The sequence below is a fragment of the Oryctolagus cuniculus genome, chromosome 11 (assembly GCF_964237555.1).
Source record: "Oryctolagus cuniculus chromosome 11, mOryCun1.1, whole genome shotgun sequence".
Lineage (NCBI taxonomy): Eukaryota > Metazoa > Chordata > Mammalia > Lagomorpha > Leporidae > Oryctolagus > Oryctolagus cuniculus.
The window spans coordinates 52000613-52028131 of record NC_091442.1 but is presented as its reverse complement, the minus strand read 5'-3'; the positions used below and the strand labels follow the sequence as shown (position 1 = coordinate 52028131).

Genomic DNA, 27519 nt, shown 5'->3' with positions numbered 1-27519 from the left:
CTTAGACTAACTCTAACTTATGAAACATAAGAATATCATCCACTTAATAGACTAAAACAAAGTAATTCTTTGAGAACAAGTTTTACTTCTAAGTCTCATAATACAACTCTTTGAGCACAGAGGTCCTGCAAGGGGAATTAGTGCACAGTGACTCTTGTTGTGTATTTAACAATTAAGACTACACTCTTATGTATGATGTTGGTGACCATCTGTGAAAGTTTGGAGATGTGGATAGGGTGATTTGCCAGCCTTTAGCAAGTCATATTTTCCTTCCTTTTTCTCCCTGCTTCACAAGAATCTGAAAGAAGAAGGAATTTAAACTTTGTCTTTAAATCACCTTATGCCATATGCATAAGGTGTGTATGCACAAAATGCAATATGATACTTGGGGATTCTACCACTACATCTCACACCCCACCAAGAACTAAGAGGGCAAATATCTTTTACACCACATTTATTTTCCTAGTTGTTTATTTGGTGGTTTCTTTGATTGACAGTTGGCATGTGCTTGGGTCTCACTTGATTTCCAAATTCCCAGTTGCAGAGAAAGACGCTGGTGTCTCCTCCCGTGAGCAATACCGTCTCTTCCAGGCTCAGTGATGATGTCCTGACTGCACCTTCTCTTTTCCAGGCAACTGAAGTTGTACCCTAGATTTCACAGTCACATGAATGGGAACAAAAGAAATTTATTCTCCTCTCTGGATAGTTAGATCACTTGGAAGGTGACACTGAAGGTAAAAACAGTCCTTGTGGAGATTCCTCTACCCTCCCATTCCCATCCCAAGTCATCTAACAGGAACTGAGGGAGAAGTATCAATAGACCATGTTGTCTTATGTAGTAGCCACTTCAGGATCCTTACTGCACTACACTGGATGTCTATGTTGTACTAAAGATAAAGGAAGCTTCTTGACTGAAGGTCTGAACCAAAATTGGATTTGGAGTGATGGCAGAGGTAAGATTACATCTTTCAGGAAGATGTAATATTGTTGCCAAAATATTGATACATTCTGTGCATTTTGGTGATTTATGGGGATTATTCAAGGAAGTATACAATCATTGTTCTTAGACATGGACAGATGACATCAATATTCTCCATCACCTAAAACTCAGACTCTGAATTTTTAATGGTCTTTAGAGGGGGCCTTCTAAAGGAGTGGCTAGCAAAGTCTGGGGCACATGGTGAGTATCTGTGACAGTGACCTTTTCCATGTGGGGTCAGGTGTCAGTTGAGTCTAAGGAGCAGGAGAATTAAAACACAAGCATGTTATTATAGAAAATCTGGCAAAGCAGTCTGTTATGACGTGCTATGTTTGACTCAGTACTGAATTAAAACTTCAAAGTAATGTACGTTTCTAGAGTGCTTTCCAGATGGGTATTATGGACTTCACATTTATTTGTGTGTTTTTAATCTCCACCCCCACTTTTCCATCTCTCTATCCTGCAATTGCATCTCCTTGATACTTCAACACTCTTCCCCAATAGAATATCCACACTTGACGTGCTCTGTACAGAGACCAAAGGAAACTGAACTGGCCATGTCCTCACTTACCCATCTCTCACCCTGTTTCTCCTGCACTGGACCCCACCTGCTTGGTGAGGTGCTTTTCTGCCATGTAGGAATGCTGACCACTGAGGCCTGGGGTTCCTGACTACAACAGGGTAGGCGTGGCAGAGCTCAGGTGGAAAGGCTGCATGCGTGAAACACCTGGAAGAAGTAGGGGAGTCTTTCTTCCTTGATGATAGAGTTAGGGTCCAGGGTAGCAAGTTGATTGGCCAGAGAGCTGTGTCCTGTGGGCACGAGCTGCTGATGGTTGCTCTCCAGTGTTGAACTGTGATCTTCTCAACTGTAGGGTCATCCCGCAATCTGGAGGTTTAATGCTTCTGTACCAATAAGAGGAAGTTGTATATACATGAGGGAAAGAGATACCACCATTTGGGTCGTTCCCCGCCCCCCCCGACCTTGATCTCTGTGGTTCTTAGGGATTTTGTTACACTCCACCAAGAATGGCCATTACTGGCAATGGGAGTTGCAATTCCTTGACAATTGTGTGGCCCACAGGAGGAAGCCATTGCTGGGTGTCAGGAGATCAAATGTTATAGCCTATTAGAGCCTATGTTTTCATCAGGAAAACTCTTCCTGCTTGCCCCAGAGGCATATCAAGATTAACAAGACCTATCCAAAGGATTTTGACCAATCAGAAATTATGCTCATAGGTAACAGTTTACAATAATTATATATAGAATTTACATAATTATGGGATTACCTATCAGTGATTCTTTCCATGGATTCAGCACAGAACAAGTTAAAGAGTAATGACCTGTCTCTTTTAAAGGAATGCTTGTATATTATGAGCACCAGCCCTGTGAGATAGGGGCAGGTTCTGTTCACACAGGCATCTAGAATGTTCACCTTCTCCATTTCCTGGTTCAGGCAGGATCATATCTGAAACATGCCAAACAGATTTTACAAAAAAGTAGCTTTAATGCTCTCTGTAGAACATGGCACTGCCAACTTTTTTGATACCAGTTCTCTGTTCCTCAGTTGTCATGGTCGGAAAGTTATTCCGAGGGTCTAAATTACTATACCCCGGTGTGGTATAGTAATCTGTTATTTTTCTCCTTGTCTTATTCTTATGGAAAATAAATTGACAACCCTCAATTGTGTGGGGCATTGGACTCTCAAAACTTTGCAATTTTTCTTTATCACCATCCAAGTCTCTGATTACTTACTTCTTTTCCTTGAGTTTCCTGTTTGTTGTTGTTATTATGTTCCCTTACCTCTCCACTGAATGAAGAGAATGTCCCCAAATCTACTATGGTAAGGTCCAGGACTGGTCCCGAGATTCTAAAGGTTTTTGATGGGGCTGCTGAGGATGGAAGTTCTGGTTCAACAGTTCACTATCCATTGAGAGTGGTATGGGGCCATCTCTTACCCCTTTGGAAGAAACATGTTTTGAAGGTAAAGACTTCCAAAGGCTCAAAACTCAGAGGTAGTTATGGCTGGGTTGATGTCATCTCCCTTGGGGAGAATAGGGCCACTTACCCAGTCCTGGGTGTAGTTGATGCGGGTGTTACAGAGCAGCTGCTCATCCCTGAGGTAGACACAGATGAAGGAGTCAGTTTGTTAAAGAAGTCTGGAAACAGTCACCAAGCTCACATCCCTGGTTAGGAGTACAGCCAAAGTGGGAGGAGCCAGTCTTACGGAGACGCAGAGGCCTTTCAGAGAGGCAGTTGTAGCATATGGTAGAGACATCTATCCACCTAGGAAATTGTGGTCATGGAACTCTGTTCAACTAGTGCTGGTACTTAGCAGTTAGCCAAATGACTGAGTCTCAGGGTGCTGCCGCTGAAACAAATACCTGATTTCTAGCTTGCTATCTATCTTTCTTTGTTGTATGGAAAATGGATAGAATAAGACTTTAATTCTCATCTCATCCTAAATTCTTCCCTTCAAGAAGCAGAAAAGAAACAGCAGTGGTTAGATCTTAAATTCACAAATTCATAGGGTAATAAGATGGGTATTTAGGACTCTACAGTTGCCTATTATAAACACATAATCTCAGAACCTCAAGCCCTGGAATGTAGAATCAGACCTTCTGAATAAGAATCTTTTTAACAAGGGATTCAGGCAATTTGTATACATGCAAAATTGAAAAGCCTTAATTTATTAGTTCTCTTCTGGGTAAGTTGAGGAATGAGCTCCAAATATAACTTATGCTCTAACTCCAGGATTCTGGATATTCTTGCATTTTTCTGAACCTTTAGAATTTGCATTGGAGAATTTGAGAACTGGAACTTGACCACCCTGAATAATCATTACTCTCTGACCTCTCCATTATTCCATCCCTATGCCAGCCCCACTAACCCCTTACAGGGGAGCTGGGAAGCAGCTCCTCTCTCTTATCTACCCCAATGAATCATGTCTGAATGACAGGTGAGAATGTCCTCATGCCCGCAATATCTATTCTAAGGGAAAGAGGGACTCAGATGTTATAGACCGAATGCTTGTTTTCTCTCCAGATTCATACATTGAGACTAATCCTCAAACTGATAGTATTTGAAAATTGGGCCTACAGGAGGCGATTATGTAGTGAAGGAAGGCCCTCATGAATAAGATTAATGTTCTTACAAAAGAGAGCCGAGTTTTCCCTTGTCCTTTCTTCCGTGTGAGGACACCATGAAAAAAGACCACTGTCTGTGGATCTGGAAGTAGGCCCTCACTGCTGGCACATCGAGCCTGGACTTCCCAGCCTCCAGAACTGTGAGAAGTGACATGTCTGTTGTTTATATGCCACCCTGTCTACGATATTCTTTACAGCAGGCTGGATGGGCTAGGATATCATGTAACTGGGCTAGACAGTGAAGAGATTACCAGTGTTCATGGAGGCTTTAAGGAAAGCTCAACATGAATGGAAGGAAAAGGAAAAGAGGACCTGAAGTCCAGCTCTAGCCCAAGTGGAAAATCCTAAGATGAGACTTAGAGATGAACTCCCAAACCTCCTCCCTAGTTTTCCTCCCCAAACCTTGGAATTTGGTTCTTTTACCTCGAATCCGAGCATCTTCCTGCAGCTGAAAAATAATTCAGAGAATCAGAATCTCAAGATGCTGGTCTTCTCTGGACCATCAACCATAGGCTTAGTAACATGTAGAGAGGTATACTTGGGGCATATGTGCTTCTTGGGAATGGAACTAAATTCTAAGTCTCTGCAAAGCAAACATTCTATTGTGTTTGTATCTCTGATACCAAACCATGTAAGATAATGCTCTGCATATAGCCTATGCTCAGCTAATATTTGTTGAATAATGAACCAATCAATAAATGTGAGCAAGATATGATCTCTTTAGGAGTGGGAGACACACTTGGATTCCTAGCTACTCATTCAGGGCCTTCACTTCTTTTATTTTTTCTGGCCTTTCTGCTGTGGTTTTTCTGGTCTCTTTCATCCTTCTCCATGGTTTTCTTGAAGTCCTTGTAAAGGACCTTTTTTAAAAGCTTTTATTTTAATAGAAAACTTTTATTTAATAAATGTAAATTTTGAAAATACAACTTTTAAGATTATAGTGGTTCTTCTCCCATAACCACCTTCCCGCATGCAAACCATCCCATCTCCTACTCCCTATACCATCCCATTCTTCATTAAGATTCATTTTCAATTATCTTTACATACAGAAGATCAACTCTATACTAAGTAAAGACTTCAGCAGATTGTACCCCCACAGACACACGAAGTATAAAGTACTGTTTGAGTACTAGTTATACCGTTAATTCACATAGTACAACACATTAAGGACAGAGATCCTACATGGGGAGTAAGTGCACAGTGACTCCTGTTGTTGATTTAACAATTGACACTCTTATTTATGATGTCAGTGATCACCTGAGGCTCTTGTCATGAGCTGCCAAGGCTATGGAAGCCTCTTGAGTTCACAAACTCTGACCTTATTCAGCCAAGGCCATAGTCAAAGTGGAAGTTCTCTCCTCCCTTCAGAGGAAGGTACCTCTGTGAAGGACCTTTTAAGGAATCCTTCTCACTCACCTCAGAGAAAATAACTGCTGATGATATACTTTGGGCCTCTTCTCACAAAAGCCAACTAACATTTTTTTTGCTGCATTGGAATGCAGTAGTGTTGGGTCTTATGTTTAATCAGAAAGAAGTCTAAGTCTACTTCTCTCTGTATCTTTAGTCTGACTTAATTCTTCTGTTTTAACTACGCCAGCTTGGAGGATCTGTGAGGGCAAGGACTGTGTCTGACCCTGTGAAGAAGCACCAGAGGGAAGTTTTGTCAAGGGGATGTCAGATGGACTTCCTATGTGGGCCCCATGAGGCTGGAGGTCAAAACACAGAAGTCTCACTAATGGAGAAGCTTCCTCCTCCTTCTCCTCTGCTCAAGACCTAGGCTATACACAGAGTGAGAGTCTCCTTGGTCTCAGAGGCAAAACTGGAGTGGAGATATCAAGCTTCTGATGTTTATCCGCAGTTGGGTGGGGACCAAGACCTCTGCAATGTTCACTAGAGAAAACCCCAGATGAAGCAATGAGATGAAATGACATGGCTTCTTAGTAGAAAGGGACTCACTTCTATGGCCCAGAAGTGGTCTATATAGTAAAATAGAGGAAGTTTATTTTCCATACCTTCTCAGTGCCTTTGGACATCAATCCTCCTCAAGTAGAAAGAGAGAGCTATTGTTTCTAAGATCCCAGGAAGCTCGTAATATATTTAGAGTCTAATTTTAATGAAGTTATGTCTTTATTTAGAGAAAAAGTTAAGGAAACTGTATGGAAATTTTCTGTTTGCCCTAGTTTTATAATGTCTTTACTTGTCCAACATTGTTCCCCATGTTTATGGCCTCTATAAATAGTCTGTTAATAAACATTGGTGGGGCCAGCCATGTGGCGTAGTAGGCTAAGCTTCTGCCTATGGTGCTGGCATCCCGTAAAGTCACCCGTTCATGTCCTGGCCGCTCCTCTTCTGATCCAGCTCTCTGTGTGTATGCCCTGAGAAAACAGTGGAAGATGGCCCAAGTGCTTCGGCTCCTGTACCCATGTGGAAGACCCGGAACAAGTTCTTGGCTTTGGCATGGCCCCACTTCAGCCATTTGGGGAGTAAAACATCGGATAGAAGACCTTTCTCTCTGTCTCTCCCTCTCTCTGTCTGCAACCCTGCCACTCAAATAAATAAAAAAAAATTTTAAAAAAGTAAATATTGGTGTAGGTAGGAACTATTATTTTGCACTGTAACAGTGTAAAAACAGTAAAATGTGACATTGAGTTTGGTAGGACTGAGACATATCAGCACCTTGAGCTAGCTGCTACAGTAACCCAGTGTCCAGGGCAAGCCATACTACAGTGCATGCTTGACTATTTTGTTTATTTGATCAGTGAAGAAACCAAGATCTGCATGGAGGAGGAGGGATAGAATAAGAGTATTGTTTCCATTACCTAAGAAGTTTACCTTTGGTCTCTGATTGCACTCCCTGTAGTTAACTCATCTAATAAGGTGACTTGTCATGTCACTTGGGGAATTCCCTCAACATAGTCATTTATCATAGTCATGGAACCATATAGAGTATTCTTTTTTTTTTTGATAGGCAGAGTTAGACAGTGAGAGAGAGACAGAGAGAAAGGTCTTCCTTCCGTTGGTTCACCCCCCCAAGTGGCTGCTACGGCCAGCGTGCTGCGCCGATCCAAAGCCAGGAGCCAGGTGCTTCCTCCTGATCTCCCATGTGGGTGCAGGACCCAAGCACTTGGGCCATCCTCCACTGCCTTCCTGGGCCACAGCAGAGAGAGGGACTGGAAGAGGAGCAATTGGGACAGAACCAGCGCCCCAACTGGGACTAGAACCCGGAGTGCTGGTGCCACAGGTGGAGGATTAGCCTAGTGAGTCGTGGCGCCAGCCCATATAGAGTATTCTTACTGAGAGAAATTCTGGTAGATACAATTTTTCTTCATATATTATCATACTTCCTGAGGGGTATTGTTAAGTATCTTCTTGCCTTAGCTACCTGGACAGACTGGTCAGTGTTACTCTTTAAGGGAAAAAAAATTACTATATAAATAAATGAAGTTAAAATGTTGGTTAGAGTCAACATCTCAGTAGGGCACAGAGAAAATGGGATCAAGGGCAGGTGATAAGGCAAGAGAATTTCAGGGATAAATATTTAATCTTGGGACCAGCACTGTTGTACAGCTGGTTAAGCCACCTCTTGCAGCAGCAGCATCCTTGAACATGCTGGTTCAAGTCCTAGATGCTCCTCTTCTGACCTAGCTCCTACCTAATGCACCTGGAAAAGCAGTAGAAGATGACCTGAGTGCTTGGGTCCCTGAATCCACATAGGAGACTCAGACAAAGCTGCTGTCTCCTGGCTTCGGTCTGGCCTAGCCCTGGTTGTTGCAGCCATTTGGGGAGTAAACCAGCGAATGGAAAACTTCTCTCTCTCTGCCTGGGCCTCTCTATCTCTGTAGATCCACTTTTCATATAAATAAATAAATAAATAAATCTTAAAGTATTAATCTCACCTCCTTTTGTATATCCTTAAAAGCTGTCAGCACCTGACAGAAGATGAAAATATATGAAAATTAGTACTACAGATTACTGCTTTATTATAAAGGGATTTATGTATAGAATTAGGGTATATAACCCCCCTGCCATTAGGCTGTTGAATGTGAATGTCAAGAGACCCTGGCTTTCTATCTTTTGCAATAAGTCCTCATTGACTTCCACCATACATATGTCATGACTGCCATTCCTTCACTTGATCAGTGGATGAAATACATTTAACAAAGGTGCATGAGCTAGTCAGGAGACTAGTATATTTAAAATCTTTCACAGCTTCTCTCTACATTTAAAGTGGTTTGGCTGCAAACAGCATGTATAATGAAATCTACTATTACATTTCATATATGTTGTTTCTTGTCCTGAAGTTAAGCATAGATAGAAAAATCAACACACTTTTATATTTAGGTTATAATATAATGGAGGCCAACATCAAATGTTGGTGAGTAGATATGATAGCTGACACTCCCTTGCATTATTGGAGGAAACGCAAAATCATATTTTCACTTTGGAAAAGTTCTGACAGTTTCTTATCAAACTAAATATATACTTGTCCTATCATCCAGATGTGGATGGATACAATGATTGTGGCAACTCTGGGTTGCCTCATTTTGGGGAAAGGGACAATATGGGAAAATGCAAGATAGTGTGATATTGATAATCTTGACCTTGTGTAGGCCTAGGCTAATGCTCCTGTGCCTTATTTTAAAAAAAATTTAAAAAGTTTAAAAAATAAAAATAGAAAAAGTCTCATAAAATATGGTTATATAAAAAGAAAATATTTTTGTTTTTATACACAGTTTGTTTTCTAAGCTGTTATTACAAAAATGAAAAAAATAAGTTTATAAAGGAAAGTTAAGTTATAGTCTATTAAAGAAATAAATTTTAAAAATAAATTTAATAAATTAAGTTTACCAAGTCTATAATAGTGTACAGTAATGTCTTAGGCATTCAGGTTGTCTTACCACTCATTCATTTATTGAACTTGAACAACTTCCAGTTCTGAAAGCTATATTCATGATACTTGACCTGTACAAGTGTGCCATTTTTATCCTTTATGTTGTATTTTTACTGTACTATTTCCATGTTTACATATGTTCAGATGCACAGTTACTTACCATTGTGTTGCAATTCCCTGCAGTATTCTGTGTAATACTGTCCTGTACAGGTTTGTGGCTTGGAAGCAATCGGCTACAGCTTATAACCTAGCCTTGTACCATTTGGGTTTAGGTAATTACGTTCTTTGATGTCCACAAAATGATGAAACGTTTCTCAGAACCTATCCTGTCATTATACAACACATGACTGCAATATTATTAAGTGGAGACTGGCAGGAGGGGTTCTGGTAAACCTCACCAATTTTTTAATAAAAAAGCCAGAATTGTTGATTAAATAATAAGCAGCCTTTTCCTGCTCTCTTCTGTATGAAAAACTTATACTTAAGTTCAAAATAATTTAATTAACTTTAATGCTCTTCTATATCCAGGTATCTAAATGCACAGTACATGCAGTTAGCATATCGAGAGACGTCAGAGTAGCTGGACTTGTGGGAAACTTCAGGTAACTGCATTCTGTGAAAGTTTGCAGAAGTTTGATGTGGCTACCTCTGTGCATAGTTAGCTTTTTCATGCAAATACCATCCAGATTTGTATTGCATGCAAATATCACCCAGATATAAAGTGAAACCTGACATTTTCAAGTTTGAGAATTGGCCATATTTCTGCACATGTTTCTGCAGACAAAAGTTTGCATCGCCATCCATTTCCAATAACAGAATTGTAAAATCATGCAGACATGAAAGTCAGACATAAAACAGGTAAATGAGCTAGTCAGGAGGCTAGCATATTTAAAAATCTTTCACAGATTTTTCTTTTTCACAAATCTTTCACAAATTTTCTCCACCAACCAGTTGACTTCACAAGAATAATTTGGCTAGTATCACTTGTATGTTCAGGTTCAAGACCTGTGATATTCTCCAATGGAAAGAACCAAACCTTTTAACAGAGGACCTCTTTGAGGCCAGGTAAAGAAAAACCAGACATTGTGTAGCAAGCAAAATAAAACATTATATATATATTTCATATATATATTCATATACATTCATATATACATATATTCATATATATGTATATATTTCACGAGACAGATGAGCTTTTCCTAAACAAATCTATAAATTCAAGGTAATTCTAATAAGAATGAGGATTTTTTTTATGAAACTTGACAAACTGATTCTAAAATCAGCCAGGAATAGCTAAGGTAGTTTTGAGAATAATAATAGAGGATTTTATAAGGTACTTTATAACTTTTAAGTAGGTAAATAGTATATAATTTTTAAAATAATTTTTATTTAAAATTTAATTAGTTCTTTTAAACAGATTCAATGTGCTTTATAAATACAATATTTTATTTTATTTAAGGTAAACACATTTCATGTATTTCATATATACAGATTTAGGAACATAGTGATACTTCCCACCCTACCCTCCCTCCTGCCAGCACTCCTACCCTTCTTCTTCTTTCCTCTCCCATTCCAGTTCTTATGTTTTTATAAAGATCTATTTTTACTTAACTTTATACTCATAATATTAACCCTACACTAAGTAAGAGTTCAACAAATAGTAAGAAGAAAAAAACGCTGTTCCTGAACAAGTAGACACAAGGGCTATAAACAATCATCAAAGCTCAGTATGCCACTTTCAGTCCTGCACATTACATTTTTATACTCTAAAAGAGCATATAATTGACAGAGACGTGGGTGACTATATCAGTGGAGTCCTCAGTCAGAGGTGATTTAGTCCCTCACCAGCCCCATGGAAGGACATTCAGGTGACTTGTCATGTAGTATCTGGAGACATTGTTGGTTATCACAAATAGGAAAGAAGCTTTTTAGTGTCATTCAGTTAGTAGAGGCCAGAGATGCTTCTGAATACCCTGCAGTGTGAACACCTCCACCCCTGCAACACACACCAAAGAATTATCCAGCCCTAAATGCCGGTAGAGATGCATTTGGGAAAGTGCTATAGAGTGTTCATGAACAGACCTGTACATATATGGGAAGTTGGTATATGTTAGAGGTGGCATTACAAATTTGCAAGGAAAAATGAACTGTTGAGAAAATTATCTTTGGATACAGAAAAATTGTTTTCAAAACCACATAACATTTATAAGTAAATTACAGTAAGATAAAAATAAATTGCCACTATAAAACAAATATCAGAAGAAAATAACAAAATTATAAGGATAGAAAATAATTTTTACTAAAATGTAAAGCAAAGAAAAGCTATGATTTATTTTACTAGTATAAGCCTTATTTGAGGCAAAAGATAGATTGGGAAAAATCTTATAGAAGATATTTGCCACTTATATTATAAAAGACTAGTATCAAAATTATATATATCATATATGTATATGTATGAATACATTATATATGCACTATATATACATAGATAAGTATATTTTATATATATATATATACACACACTTATCTGTGAATAGTTAACAAACAAGTAGAATTATGTTTAAAGGGTATGCAGTGTGAAGAAGTAGTTCACAGAAGAGGAACTACTACTGACCAATAAATATAAAAATACATGGTCTACCTTATTGACAATCTGGTACAAATAATAATAATATACAGCTTAACCCATTAGGGCAATAAAAATTTTAAACCAAATAAGGTCATTTGGTGGATGATTGAAGGGGAATTGGAATTCTAATGCAATTGTAAATTATCACAAACACACACACACATCATTTGTCTTGGTGAAATACTGAAAGTAATCTTATTGCCCACAATACAGCAACAAACAAAATGTAAATAGACAAGATGGAATTAAATAGGATACCACATATATAATAATCTCTCTACCTATATGTACGCCATTGCCATGACTTGGATGTGTCCCTCCATAGACATGTGTTGGAAACTCAGTTCCCAATGCAACATTGTTGGGAGGTAGGGGCCTAACGAAAGATGATTAGGCCAAGAACTCTGCCCTCAGCAGTGATGTTTCAGGAGTGGGTTCATTGTATTGGGAATGGATTCCTTAAAAAAGGCTGAGTTTGGCCCATTTTGCTCTCCGTTTCTAGCCGTCTTGCCTAATGCCAGGGAGTGATTTGCAAGAAGGCTCCTGTCAGATTCTAGCCCTTTACTCTGGGACTTCTGAGCTTCCAGAACTATGAGTCAATGAATTTCTGTTTATTATAAATTAGCCAGTCTTTGTAATTGTAACAGCGGCAAAAAGGCCCCAGGCATTCATATTCTGCCTCTTAAAAATCATTATGTCAAATGACTCAAGCCCAGAACTCTGCCAGCAAAAGTTATTTATCCATGGAACCTGTGGATATCTCTTCCTCACTCTAATCCAAGCCATGTCCCTTATCCTATACATTATATTACTCTTAAGATTCTGAACTGGAAATACACAGTTATATCAGCCTTCATTGTGGGGACTGAGGTGTAACTTATTACATTAAACCTGAGAGAAAGGTCAAACCTGTGCTTTGAAGAAGGTTTGTGGCAGTCCCTGATAACTGAGGAATAAACGTCTTTGATATAGGACTTCAACAGCCAGGACTCATGACAGCCTCAGACAGTGGGTGAGGTGCACAGGGGTGAAGAGTTCAGAAGATTTGGGACTGAATGAGAAGCAGAACAAGATAGGAGGGAGTGTGATAGTCCTTTATCATCGATCAGTAAACTGCTCAAGGGAAGAGAAATACATTTACTTTTTACGCACTGTCTCCCTTCTCCCACCTTTCACTGTTTTGTCAAGAATGACCCCTCTTTACTCACCTGATCCCACAAGGTTTCAGTGATTGTTACCTGTTTTTCCTGTCGAAATAAGGAAAAAAATATTGGGGATATTACTCTCTCTGAGAATCTGAATGGCTACTTTAAAGAGTTTGTGGAATAAGAGATAGCATTTGGAATAGAGATGACACCTGATGTTACCTCATGTTTCAGAATGTCCAGTGTCTTCTTCAGACATATCTCCTGCACATCTCTTGATCCAGCTTGTGAGTAACATGCACAAGTGGTCCCATACATTTACCCACCTTATCAATGCCGGTGTTACCTGCCTGCAGTCAGGGTATAATAGTGGCCTTGGACATATTTGTTGGTCTTGGTAGATAGCAGCTCATTGAGAGTACCTGAATTACAAAGCCCAGGTCCTCCAAGATATTATCTTTACATCAAGTGGTTTTTCTACCTCCTCTCCACACCTCTTTTCCTCCCCTTCCTAGCAACCTGAAACCCCAAAGACGCCAGGTATATTTGGATGTCTTACCCACCTGAGGTCTCATTGTCTCTCTTATGGAAGTGCTGGAAAGAAAAGATGATATAAATCTGATGAGGAGCCAGGAAAATAATCCAGAGACTTCTCCTAACTCTGCCCTACAACTCCTAGCATGAATTCTTGAGGTTTACTACCAAGTAAGGAAGACTAGCTGGGATTCTTATAATCCTCTAGGTCGTCTAGCTTCATCTTCCCGATGCTGTGTGATAGCACTTTGAAAACTCTAGAGCGCAGAGCAGTGGATATGAAGACAGCTGTCACCATCATTAAGCATTATCATTCTCCTGACTAAATGTATCTGCCCTCCACCCTTCACCCCACCTAACTTGGAACTGCCTAGGTCTCTGTAGAAGTCACGTCCAAATATAAGACTACTGCCTTTTTATGTCCTCCCAAAAAGCGTTATCCCTTTTTATGAGCTCTGATGGGGTAGGAGTGGGGATGGAAACTTTAGGAATAAGTTATAAGATTTTGCTTATTCTTGCCAGCACGACTGTGAAGCTCTTATTCCTAAATATTGTGAGGGAGTAGGTATAGAGAGGGCCAAACTGGCAACTGGCAGGAAGGAGACAGATCAAACAATGGGTGAAACTTGGACAATCTGAACAAACTCAGCCTAGACTTGCATAGAGGTTATGGGCCAAAGGAAGACAGTCCTAGCTGGAGGAGGACATTACCTCTTAGAGTTGTTCAGGGCCTGCTTGTAAGACAGGGGGAAAGCTAAAGAAGAAAGCATGTTTCAGAACCCAAGGATACTTACATCTCTAGCCTGAGTTTTCTGCTTGTACAGAACTGCCATAAAAGAAGCAGTAGGTCTTTTCAGATAAAGGTATAGAGGTCAGTAGCCACAGGGAGTCTGGGGACACAGAAGAAAGCAGAAACAGCCTAGGAGGACTTTGAGCCAGCCAGATCTACAGTTAAGAGGTGACTCTTGAAGGTCATCAGTTTCGCATAGCAAATAACAAGGTGGAAATCTCCTTAGGCATCGTTGGGTCAAATGATTCAAGCACAGAACTCTTCCAGCAAGAGTTATTTATCCATGGAACCTTTGGCTATCTCTTCCTCACTCTAATCCAAGCCATGTCTCTTATCCTACAAATTATATTACTCTTTTTTTTTTGACAGGCAGAGTGGACAGTGAGAGAGAGAGAGAGGGAGAAAGGTTTTCCTTTTCCGTTGGTTCACCCCCCCAATGGCCGCTGTGGCCAGCGCGCTGGGGCTGGCGCACCACGCTGATCCAAAGCCAGGAGCCAGGTGCTTCTCCTGGTCTCCCATGCGGGTGCAGGGCCCAAGGACTTGGGCCATCCTCCACTGCACTTCCGGGCCATAGCAGAGAGCTGGCCTGGAAGAGGGGCAACCGGGACAGAATCTGGCACCCTGACCAGGACTAGAACCCGGGATGCCGGCGCTGCAAGGCAGAGGATTAGCCTATTGAGCCGTGGCGCTGGCCTCCAACCAAGTCTTTTAAATAGAGAGGTGAATAATTGACATACTGGGTAAAAGATATGGGCACAAATGATGAAGTGTGTGTGTGTGTGTGTGTGTCTGTATAGTGATACAAAGAGAGACAATGAAAGAGTAGGGGACAGAGAAGAGACAGAGGTAGAAGTAGAGGTGGGGTGGGGGGAGAGGAGTTTGAGAGATTGGCCCAATAAAATCTGGATGATTTATTACCTGAAATTGGAGGAGAATATTGAGCCTACATAAACCAGGCACTGCCAATGGTGCTTTCACGTATGTATTCTATCCTCAGGTGGTCCTGTGAGGGAGGTGTGGGTGGCCTATTTCACTCTGCAGCAAACCAAGACTCTAATATGCTATGTAATAATGGTTGAAAACCTTGAATCTGACTCAGGTCTGTTTAATTCCATTTTGTGTCATGATTTCTCTGTGAGAGCATACATTACTGTGTCCTACCCACTTTAAAGCTGAGTTATTGGAAGTCTAATTACATTATAGTAGGAAAAATCTGCAATTTAGAGACAGAATTTATTTGAATTCTAACCTCTTTCTCTCTACGAATCTGTTTCATCACTTATAGAAAAAGGTAAATGACCTTTATCTTAAGAGTTTGGGGGAGAATTGTATGCAAGCCCCCAACTGTTAAACTCATTTCAAGTCTTGTTGCAGTGTTATTGCACAGTGTCCTTCCCACTCCCACTGCAAAAAAAAAAAAATCTGTTCACCAGCAGAGAATTCAGGGCTCTGGGGTGGCTTATGTGCTTTCTCATACAAAACTCTACGACTTCAGCATCTAGCCTCAGTTTTCTCCTCAGAGTTCTGCAGCTGTCAAGTTCCCATCTTTCTCTGAATTTTCTCCTTCTCAGTTACTCACTGATTCTCAGAGACTTGAGGCCCAGTTAACCATTCTGCTTATATTAATAAACTGGGCAGCGTAAAAACCTAGAAGCTTTTTAAGTCTTTTTGCTCAAATTCCTGCAAACTCTTATCTCAAAATATCTTTGCATATGTCAAAGACTCAAGTTCTAGCTCCCTTTTGAAGTTTTTCTTGACCCATCAGTTCATGGCAAGCCTCTCTTTATTCTGGCTTTATGACTAACATTCCCTGTGTTTCGTATTCAGCCTCAAGCAGCAAATTAGATTCTTCTTCTCCACATTAATCTAAGAGAAGGATAGTTTTAGATGACTGTCCTTAATTCACATTATTGAGAACATTAAGATTAGAAAACATTGACCCTGGGGGGCCGGCACTGTGACATAGCGGATAAAGCCACTGCCTGCACTGCCGGCATCCCATATGGGCAGCGGTTTGAATCCCGGCTGCTCCACTTCCAATCCAGCTCTCTGCTATGGCCTGAGAAAGCAGTAGAAGATGGCCCAAGTCCTTGGGCCCCTGCCCCTGCATGGGGGACCTGGAAGAAGTGCCTGGATCCTGGCTTCAGATCGGCGTAGCTCTGGCCATTGTGGCCAGCTGGGGAGTGAACCAGCAGATGGAGGACCTCTCTCTCTCTTCCTCTCCTCTCTCTGTGTAACTCTGACCTTCAAATAAGTAAATAAATCTTTTAAAAAAAACATTGACCCTGGAATGAACAGATATCCTTAGGATTATATACCCAATTAGCTCCTAGAGGCATTTCAGTCAATGCCAATCTTCTAAATTAGAATTAGAAATACTTGTTATTGTCCCTTCCATCCAGAGAATGGAGAAGGGGGAGGACATAGACATTCACACCTTCCCAAGGCAGGCCAGGAAGTAAGCACAGCCAAAGAGAGATGAGAAACAGGTGACCCTAATTATTCTCCCATAGAATATATCTAAACTAAGGACATTTGATGGTCATCATTACCCCCATTTACCTTTTCTGCTGGTTGGACATCATTCCTGTCTTTTGTTCTTGATCCTGGTAGGCATGCTGTGCCATTCGTTCTTGGACAGAAACCAGAGATTATGGAGCTGAAGATGGGGACAGCTCCAGGCCCTGGGGAGGCATAAATGGATAGGGGAGAGGCAGGCTACAGTGAAAAGAAAGCACAATTTGAAGAACTGATTGGACAAATTTCCCCCTAGGTCAGGAAGAATCTGGGTTTTGAATGGGGTCAGTGTGTGTGTGTGTGTGTGTGTGTGTGTGTGTGTGTGTATGTATGTTTAAAGATAAGGGTGAGAAGCATTCACCCTGGTAAAAATCTCCCTGCCCTTTTTCAGTAGCAACAGAAATTCCATTGTGAAAGTGGATGAAGAAAAACAAGGGCAACCTAAGTGAAAAATACGTGGCTAAGATTGGAAGGCAAGGAGTAGGCCAGAGGCTTCTTGAGTTGCTAGTGGACTCTAGGACATGAATAAGAAGTAATTCCTGGTGAGTCTGAGGTTGGCAGATCTCCCCCTCTACCCTTCCTTACAACAGATCCTCATACTCAGCTAAGGTTAGAACTACAGATGACAGAACAGTCAGCTCTAGCTTTCAAGTGCTTAGTAGAGGAAGAGGGAAGCCCCACAGTTCATACTGTCAGAGATACTTGAGGCTGAGAGGTCAAAGCAACATCCTAAACAAGAGATAAACCCTCCCATACAGGGCCCACTCTGTGGTGTAGCAGATAAAGCTGTCGCCTGTGATGCTGGCATCCCATATGGGTGCTGGTTCACATCCCAGCTCCTCTACTTCAGATCCAACTCCCTGATAATGGCCTGGGAAAAGCAGGGGAATATGGCCCAAGTGCTTCGGTACCTGCCACCCACGTGAGAAACCTGAATGAAGCTCTTGGCTTCGTCCAGTTACAGCCATCTAGGGAGTGAACCAGCAGATAGAGGATCTCTCTCCCTCTCTCTCTCTCCCTCTCCTTCTCTCTCTCTCTCTCCTCCCCCAGTAGCTCTTTCAAATAAATAAATAAATCTTAAAAAAATCAGCCCTCCTATTTCCCCAACCTTTTCCACTTCTACGCTTATCCACTTCCAAACTCCCATCAGGAGCCACATCGTATACCCAGAAACTTACCTGAATGGGCTACCCAAATCACAGTTTTCCCCACCCCTTCCCCACTAGATTTTGCCCTCTTCAAGACCCATCTCACAGCAGTCCTCTGCTCCCCATATTGACCTTGCCCTTTCAACACTCTATGACCTCAGCTGTGACCTCATAGAGCTAGGATGACTGACTCTCTCTTCCCAGCCTCTTCACAAACTCCATTTAATCCAGATTATGATGGCAAAACAAAGGGATAACATTGTGACATTTCAGATTTAGTTTCTAGAAATTTTTGCTGCTTCATTGTTCCCTACTCATTGCATTAGATATCCATTGCTTCTGAGAGATAGCAGAAGGATATCAGAAAAATGATCTTACTCTGAATTTCAAAATAGGGTCTTAACAGTCTAGCTTTGTATTTCATAAACTAGGTTCTTGAGAGAGAAGTTACTTTGCTTTTGGTTCCAAAAGTCTTTCACTTTGGGATTGGCTTATTTCACTCAACATAATGTTTTCCAAATTCCTAACAGGGATCACTTTTCAGTTAAAATTTAAACACATAAGAACAATTGTGTGTTAATTACAGAGTTCAACCAATGGTACTAGAACAAAAACAAAATACTAAAATGGATAAAGTATTACATTGTACATCAACCGTCAGGACAAGAGCTGATCAAGTCACTGTTTCTCACAGTGTCCATTTCACTTCAACAAGTTTCCCCTTTGGTGCTCAGTTAGTTGTCGCCAATCAGGGAGAACATATGATATTTGTCCCTTTGGGACTGGCTTAATTCACTCAGCATGATGTTTTCCAAATTCCTCCATCTTGTTGCAAATGACTGGGTTTCATTGTTTAAAAAAACTGTAGAGGGAACAAAGCAATTCTCTCAAAGAAGAAAAGAGGAGTTCTAATAAGGAGGCAGGGAAAATATTGGAAAAGATGTGTTAATTGTAGGTGGGAAACTCTGAGAGGATCCTGCTTCTTTTTGGTGATGATGTATGATGATTTAAGTAACATCCCCTTATATATCTAAAATCTTGAGAATAGAAGGAACCACTGCTCTGCTTCCTCTTGCAAATGGACCTCTGGAGAATAGCCTCAGAGAGGGTGCTGTGCCAACATGGGGTGTGTTGCTCCCCCTCTTCATGGAGGAACGACACAGGACCCTGCGCTGTTCTTTTGTCTGCTTGGCCCTCCCCGGGTTTGCTGCTGGTTCTTCCCGGGTTGGCTGCCGTCCCTTCCACCTCCGTGGAAGGGCGGTTCCCCCTGGCCACTTTCCCAACTTCCGCAGGGGAGTGGCACACCGCCGGCTGGCTCTCTTGGGGGCTGCACAGGTGTTCCCTCAGATGTTCCCCTTAGATGTTCCCGGTGCATGTTTTCTCTCTCCTCCTTTATAGTCCTCTTCCACCAATCCCAACTCGGCTGCCCACACGCCGAGTATGCTGCTCTCCTCCAATCAGGAGCAGGATCAGCTCCTGGAGGTCATCTCTCAAGTTGGCAAGAGGCAGCTGCGTAGAAGCTGTTTACTCCTCTCCCAGCGCCATATTGTGGGAGAGCAGATGCATAGAATAAGTCTTAATTCCAGTAACTTAGTCTAGTCCGAGTTGCTCCCCACAGGGTGGTCTTGGTCAAGTGGGAAATATGATGTGGAATGTTTAAGCAGAAAGGGTTTGAGATCGTTCTTTCCAGTTCCCATAGCCTACCCAGGTGATAGTGGAAAAAATTCACAAATACAGATAGAAAAGGAAAGATCTGAGATCTGAAGTGGACTCACAATGCATGCCATCTGTGACAACCTTCCTGTGTAAGTTCCATGAATAAAGGTGTGTCCTCCTCTAGTCACCTGCCTTTAGCAGGATTTAAGGCTTTGATTTTAGAGGTCCTGGGGCTACAGGAAACTACCATGGTCACTCCCTAAGCACTACATTCTTCCTTTATGACTTGCTTAAATTTTTTTTATTTAATAAATGTGAATTCACAAGTGCAACTTTTGTATTGTTGTGGCTTCCCCCCCAACCTCCCTCCCTCCCTCCTTCGGCCCTCCCCTTTCCCACTCCCTCTCCCATCCCACCCTTCATTGAGTTTCATTTTCAATTACCTTCATATACAGAAGATCAACTTAGTATATACCAAGCAAGGATTTCAACAGGCTGCACTCACACAACCGCACAAGGTATAGGGTATTGTTCGACTAATAGTGTTGTCTTTAAGTTTCATAGTAAAACACATTATGGACAGAGATCCTACATGGGGAGCATGTACCCAGTGACTCCCGTTGTTGAATTAACAATTGGCACTCTTATTTATGACGTCAGCAATCACCCGAGGCTCTTGCCATGAGCTGTCCAGGCTATGGGAGCCCCTTGAGTTCACCAACTCTGAACTTGTTTAGTCAAGGCCATATCACAGTGGAGGTTCCTTCTTCCCTTCAGAGAAAGGCACCTCCCTCCTTGATGGCCTGTTCCTTCCACTGGGGTCTTGTTCACCAGGATCTTTCATTTAGGTTGTTTTTGCCACCGTGTCATGGCTTTCCATGCCTGTGAGACTCTCATGGGCATTTCAGCCAGATCTGAATGCCCCAAGAGTTGATTCTGAGGCCAGAGTGCTGTTTGGGGCGTTTGCCATTCTATGAGTCTGCTGTGTGTCCTGCTTCCCCCGCAGGATCATTCTCTCCCTTTTAATTCTATCCTTTATTATTTGCATACACTGGTCTTATTTGTGAAATCTCTTCGACACTTACCCTATCTTTTTGATTGGTTATGTACTATAAGTACATAAGTATAACTTATCACTTTACCAAGTGCACTGGCATTGGTACATGCCTCCTTGATAAGATTGAGTTGAAATCCCTGTCACATTTCTAGCTCTACCATTGGAGGTAAGTCCGAGTGAGCATGTGCTGACCTATATATCTCTTCCCTCTCTTATTCTCCCACTCCTATATTTAACAGAGATCACTTTTCTGTTAATTTTAAACACCTAAGAATGACTGTGTATTGATTACAGAGTTCAACCAGTGGTATTAAGTAGAACAAACAGAGCAACAAAAACAACAAAAATACTAAAAGGAATAAAATAGTAAGTTGTTCCTCAACAGTCTAGACAAGGGCTGATCATGTCATTGTCTCTCACAGTGTCTATTTCACTTCAATGGGTTTCCTTTTAGATGATCGTTTAGTTGCCATCGATCAGGGAGAACATATGATATTTGTCCCTTTTGGACTGGCTTATTTCACTCAGCATGATATGTTCCAGATTCCTCCATTTTGTTGCAAATGACTGGATTTCATTTTTTTTACTGCTGTATAGTGTTCCATAGAGTACATATCCCATAGTGTCACTCCCCCTCTTCGTGGAGGAATGACACTAAGCCCTGCCTAGGCTTCATATCCGAGTCACGGCACCATTATGTGGCTCCCCCTCTTCATGGAGGAACGACACAGGACCCTGCACTGTCCTTTCATCTGCTCGGCCCTCCCCGGGTTTGCTGCTGGTTCTTCCCGGGTTGGCTGCCGTCCCTTCCACCTCCGTGGAAGGGCGGTTCCCCCTAACCACTTTCCCCACTTCCATTGGGGAGCGGCACACCGCCGGCCGGCTCTCTTGGGGGCTGCACAGGTGTTCAGATAGATGTTCCCTTTAGATGTTCCTGGTGCATGTTGTCTCTCTCCTCCTTTATAGTCCTCTTCCACCAATCCCAACTCTGCTACCCACACGCCGAGTACGCTGCTCTCCTCCAATCAGGAGCAGGATCAGCTCCTGCAGCTCAGTCAATCAAATTGGCGAGAGGCAGCTGCGTAGAAGCTGCTACTCCCTTCTCAGCACCATATTGTGGGAGAGCAGATGCATAGAATAAGTCTTAATTCCAGTAACTTAGTCTAGTCCAAGTTGCTCCCAGTTGCTCCCCACACCATAGTTTCTTTATCCAGTCATCCGTTGATGGACGTTTAGGTTGATGCCATGTCTTAGCTATTGTGAATTGAGCTGCAACAAATATTGAGGTGCAAATGGCTCTTTTTTTCTCCCCTTTAACTCCATTTGGGTAAATTCCAAGGAGTGGGATGGCTGGGTCCTGTGGTAGGGCTATATTCAGGTTTCTGAGGACTCTCCAGACTGTCTTCCATAGTGGCTTTACCAGTTTGCATTCCCACCAACAGTGGATTAGTGTCCCTTTTTCCCACATCCTCTCCAGCATCTGTTGTTGGTTGATTTCTATATGTAAGCCAATCTAACCGGAGTGAGGTGGTATCTCATTGTGGTTTTGATCTGCATTTCCCTGATGGCTAGGGATCCTGAGCATTTTTTCATGTGTCTGTTGGCCATTTGGATTTCCTCTTTTGAAAAATGTCTGTTAAGGTCCTTGGCCCATCTCTTAAGTGGGTTGTTTGTTTTGATGTTGTGGTGTTTCTTGATCATTTTATAGATTATAGTTGTTAATCCTTTATCTGTTGTGTAGTTTGCGAATAATGTCTCCCGTTCTGTTGGTTGCCTCTTCACTTTCCTGACTGTTTCCTTTGCTGTAAAGAAACTTTTCAATTTGAGGTAATCCCATTTGTTTATTTTATCTTTATTTACCTGTGCCTCTGGGGTCTTCTTCAGGAAGTGTTAGCCAGGGCCATCAGGCAAGAAAAAGAATTAAAGGGATACAAATGGGAAAGGAGGAAGTTAAACTATCCCTATTTGCAGATGACATGATACTATATATAGGGGATCCAATAAATTCCTATAAGAGACTATTGGAATTCATAGAAGAGTTTGGTAAAGTAGCAAGATACAAAGTCAATGCTCAGAAATCCACAGTCTTTGTATATACAGACAATGCCGTGGCCAAGGAAGAACTTCTAAGACCAATCCCATTCACAATAGCCACAAAAACAATAAAGTACCTTGGAATAAATTTAACCAAGGATATCAAAGACCTCTATGATGAAAATTACAAAACACTAAAGAAAGAAATAGAAGACGACACAAAAAAAATGGAAAAAACCTGCCATGCTCATGGATTGGGAGAATCAATATCATCAAAATGTCCATTCTCCCAAATGCAATTTACAAGTTTAATGCAATACCAATCAAAATACCAAAGTCATTCTTCAAAGACCTAGAAAAAACGATGCTGAAATTCATATGGAGAAACAGGAGACTCAGAATAGCTAAAGCAATCCTTAACAATAAAAACAAAGCTGGAGACATCACAATTCCAGACTTCAAGACATACTGCAGGGCAGTTATAATCAAAACAGCCTGGTACTGGTACAAAAACAGATGGATAGACCAATGGAACAGAATAGAAACACCGGAGATCAATCCAAACATCTGTAACCAACTCATATTCGACAAAGGACCTAAAATCAATCCCTGGAACAAGGACAGCCTCTTCAACAAATTGTGCTGGGAAAACTGGATGTTCACATGTCAAAGTATGAAGCAAGACCCCTACCTTACACTTTATACAAAAATCCACTCAACATGTATCAAAGAACTAGAGATGCGTCACGACACCATGAAACTAATTGAGAGCATAGGGGAAACCCTTCAAGACATTGGAAAAGGCGAAGAATTCCTACTTAAATTGTTAAAAGATAAGTCACCAGAAACCTTGGTTAGAAGTTACTCTGTCCCTTCCTCTAGGAAAGGGGTAAGGAATATTCAGCTCACGAATTGTCTAAGGCCCTTGATAACATTTGATCTTGCATTGCCAAGTCAACTACAGGTGGGACTCATACAACTGCTGTTTAATATAGTCCTGTATCTTTGTTGGTGAGGTATGTTTCTTGTAGGCAGCAAATGATGGGCTTTGTTTTTTAATCCATTCGGGGGCTGGCGCTGTGGTGCAGCAGGTTAAAGCTGTAGCCTGCAGTGCGGCATCCCAAATGGGCCCTGGTTTGAGTCCCAGCTGCTCCACTTCCAATCAAGCTCTCTGCTATGGCCTGGGAAAGTAGTGGAAGATGGCCCAAGTCCTTGGACCCGTGTACCCGTGTACCCGTGTGGGATTCCTGGAAGAAGCTCCTGGCTCCTGCTTCAGATCAGCTCAACTCGGGCTGTTGCGGTCATTTGGGGAGTGAACCAGCAGATGGAGGACTCTCTCTCTCTCCCTCCCTCCCTCCCTCCCTCTGGCTCTACCTCGCTCTGTAACTCCATCTTTCAAATAAATAAAATAAATCTTAAAAAAAAATTTTAAAAATTAATCCATTCAGCCATTCTTTATCTTTTTTTTGCTTTTTAAAACTTTATTTCAATTTAACTATGATTACAGAAATACACTCATATTGGTTAATAGACCACAATTTAAATTGAACTTATCCTACAATTTTTACTAAAAACCTTGTAAATGGTTTAAGGTGTTTTTTTTTCCCAAATCAGTTATTCTTTTTTTTAACTTTTATTTAATGAATATAAATTTCCAAAGTACAGCTTATGGATTACAATGGCTTCTCCCCCATATCGTCTCTCCCACCTGCATCCCTCCCCATTCCCACTCCCTCTCCCCTACCATTCACATGAGGATTCATTTTCGATTCTCTTTATATACAGAAGATCAGTTTAGCATACATTAAGTAAAGATTTCAACAGTTTGCTCCCACACAGAAACATAAAGTGAAAAATAATAGATGATTTTTTAAATGATGATGAAATCAGATCAGACCTATTGTCATGTTTAATCCCAGTGAGAGTCAAGTTGGGAATTGATAATTTCTTCTTCTTCTTTTTTTTATACAGAAGATCAGTTTAGTATACATTAAGTAAAGCTTTCAACAGTTTGCACCCACATAGAAACACAAAGTGAAATATACTGTTTGAGTACACGTTATAGCATTAAGCCTCAATGTACAGCACATTAAGGACAGAGATCCTACATGAGGAGTAAGTGCACAGTGACTCCTGTTGTTGACTTTACAAATTGACACTCCTGTTTATGGCATCAGTAATCTCCCTCTGCACCAGTCATGAGTTTCCAAGGCTATGGAAGCCTTTTGAGTTCACCGACTCTTATCTTGTTTAGTCAAGGTCATATTCAAAGTGGAGGTTCTCTCCTCCCTTCAGAGAAAGGTACCTCCTTCTTTGAAGACCTGTTCTTTCCACTGGGATCTCACTCACAGAGATCTTTCATTTAAGGTTTTTTTTCTTTTGCCAGAGTGTCTTGGCTTTCCATGCCTGAAATACTCTCATGGGCTTTTCAGCCAGATCCGAATGCCTCAAGGGCTGATTCTGAGGCCAGAGTACTGTTTAGGAAATCCACCATTATATGAGTCTGCTGAGTATCTCACTTCCCATGTTGGATCACTCTCCCGTTTATTTATTCTATCGGTTAGTGTAAGCAGGTACTAGACTTGTCTATGTGCTCCCTTTGACTCTTAGTCCTTTCATTATGATCAATTGTGAACTGAAATTGATCACTTGGACTAGTGAGATGGCATTGGTACATGCCACCTTGATGGGATTAAATTGGAATCCCCTGGTATGTTTCTAACTCTACCATTTGGGGCAAGTCAGCTTGAGCATGTCCCAAATTGTACATCTCTTCCCTCTCTTATTCCTACTCTTATGTTTAACAGGGATCACATTTCAGTTAAATTTCAACACTTAAGAATAACTGTGTATTAATTACAGAATTAAACCAGTCATATTAAGTAGAACAGACAAAAAAACTACTAAGGGATAATGTATTATGTTGTTCATTAACAGTCAGGGCTATGCTGATCAAGTCACCGTTTCCCATAGTGTCCATTTCACTTCAACAGGTTTCCTTTTTGGTGTTCAGTCAGTTGTCACCGATCAGGGAGAACATATGGTATTTGCCCCTTTGGGACTGGCTTATTTCACTCAGCATGAAGTGTTCCAGATTCCTCCATTTTGTTGCAAATGACTGGATTTCGTTGTTTCTTACTGCGGTATAGTATTCTAAAGAGTACATATCCCATAATTTCTTTATCCAGTCTACCGTTGATGGGCATTTAGGTCGGTTCCAGGTCTTAGCTATTGTGAATTGTGCTGCTAAACATTAGGGTGCAGACCACTTTTTTGTTTGCCAATTTAAATTCCTTTGGGTAAATTCCAAGGAGTGGGATGGCTGGGTCGAACGGTAGGGTTATCTTCAGGTTTCTGAGGAATCTCCAGACTGACTTCCATAGTGGCTTGACCAGTTTGCATTCCCACCAACAGTGGGTTAGTGTCCCTTTTCCCCCACATCCTCGCCAGCATCTTTTGTTGGTAGATTTCTGCATGTGAGCCATTCTAACCGGGGTGAGGTGAAACCTCATTGTGGTTTTGATTTGCATTTCCCTGATTGCTAGCGACCTTGAACATTTTTTCATGTGCCTGTTGGCCATTTGGATTTCCTCTTTTAAAAAATGTCTATTGAGGTCCTTGGCCCATCTCTTATGTGGGTTGTTTGTTTTGTTTTTGTGGAGTTTCTTGATCTCTTTGTAGATTCTGGTTATTAACCCTTTATCTGTTGCATAGTTTGCAAATATTTTTTCCCATTCTGTCGGTTGTCTCTTCACTCTCCTGACTGTTTCTTTTGCAGTACAGAAACTTCTCAATTTGATGCAATCCCAATAGTTGATTTTGGCTTTGACTGCCTGTGCCTCTCGGGTCTTTTCCAGAAATTCTTTGCCTGTGCCAATATCTTGAAGGGTTTCTCCAATGTTCTCTAGTAACTTGATGGTGTCAGGTCATAGATTTAGGTCTTTAATCCATGTTGAGTGGATTTTTGTGTAAGGTGTAAGGTAGGGGTCTTGCTTCATGATTCTGCACGTGGAAATCCAATTTTCCCAGCACCATTTATTGAATAGACTGTCCTTGCTCCAGGAATTAGTTTTAGATCCTTGATCAAATATAAGTTGGCTGTAGATGTTTGGGTTGATTTATGGTGTTTCAATTCTGTTCATTGGTCTATCCATCTGTTGCTGTACCAGTACCATGCTGTTTTGATTACAACTGCCCTGTAGTATGTCCTGAAATCTGGTATTGTGATGTCTCCGGCTTTGTTTTTGTTGTACAAGATTGCTTTAGCTATTCGAGGTCTCTTGTGCCTCCATATAAATTTCAGCACCACTTTTTCCAGATCTGAGAAGAAGGTCTTCGGTATCTTGATTGGTATTGCATTGAATCTGTAAATTGCTTTTGGGAGAATGGACATTTTGATGATATTGATTCTTCCAATCCATGAGCATGGAAGATTTTTCCATTTCTTGGTATCCTCTTCTATTTCTTTCTTTAAGGTTTTGTAATTCTCATCGTAGAGATCTTGAACGTCCTTGGTTAAGTTTATTCCAAGGTATTTGATTGTTTTTGTAGCTATTGTGAATGGGATTGATCTTAGAAGTTCTTCCTCAGCCATGGCATTGTCTGTGTATACAAAGGCTGTTGATTTTTGTGCATTGATTTTATACCCTGCTACTTTGCCAAACTCTTCTATGAGTTCCAATAGTCTCTTAGTAGAGTTCTTTGGGTCCCCTATATAAAGAATCATGTCATCTGCAAAGAGGGATAGTTTGAGTTCTTCCTTCCCAATTTGTATCCCTTTGATTTCTTTTTCTTGCCTAATAGCTCTGGCTAGAACCCCCAGAACTATATTGAATAGCAGTGGTGAGAGTGGGCATCCCTGTCTGGTACCAGATCTCAGTGGAAATGCTTCCAACTTTTCCCCATTCAATAGGATGTTGGCTGTGGGTTTTTCATCGATTGCTTTGATCGTATTGAGGAATGTTCCTTCCAAACCCAGTTTGCTTAGAGTTTTCAT

The 27519-nt window shown here is 41.2% G+C and overlaps 1 protein-coding gene across 1 annotated transcript; it reads right to left on the bottom strand.

Annotated features, from left to right (window-relative positions):
* Positions 1-439: 439 nt before the first annotated feature.
* Positions 440-27519, bottom strand: C11H12orf54 (chromosome 11 C12orf54 homolog). The gene is made up of 11 exons (XM_070053182.1): positions 27393-27519; positions 17807-17932; positions 16674-16795; positions 14116-14147; positions 13351-13381; positions 12851-12889; positions 8019-8051; positions 4546-4570; positions 3045-3093; positions 1551-1882; positions 440-648 (listed from the first exon to the last, which is right to left on the bottom strand). Exons 1-10 carry the CDS (start codon positions 27517-27519, stop codon positions 1747-1749), a joined length of 720 nt encoding a protein of 239 aa, XP_069909283.1. The 3' UTR covers positions 440-648; positions 1551-1746.

Coding starts and splice junctions, on each gene's coding strand:
- C11H12orf54 (XM_070053182.1), bottom strand. CDS start 27,519: ATGAAAACTCTAAGCAAACTGGGTTTGGAAGGAACATTCCTCAATACG. Junction 16,796..17,806: donor GATTTGGGTAGCCCATTCAG/GTAAGTTTCTGG, acceptor ATGCCTCCCCAG/GGCCTGGAGCTGTCCCCATC. Junction 12,890..13,350: donor GAGAGACAATGAGACCTCAG/GTGGGTAAGACA, acceptor TTATTTCGACAG/GAAAAACAGGTAACAATCAC.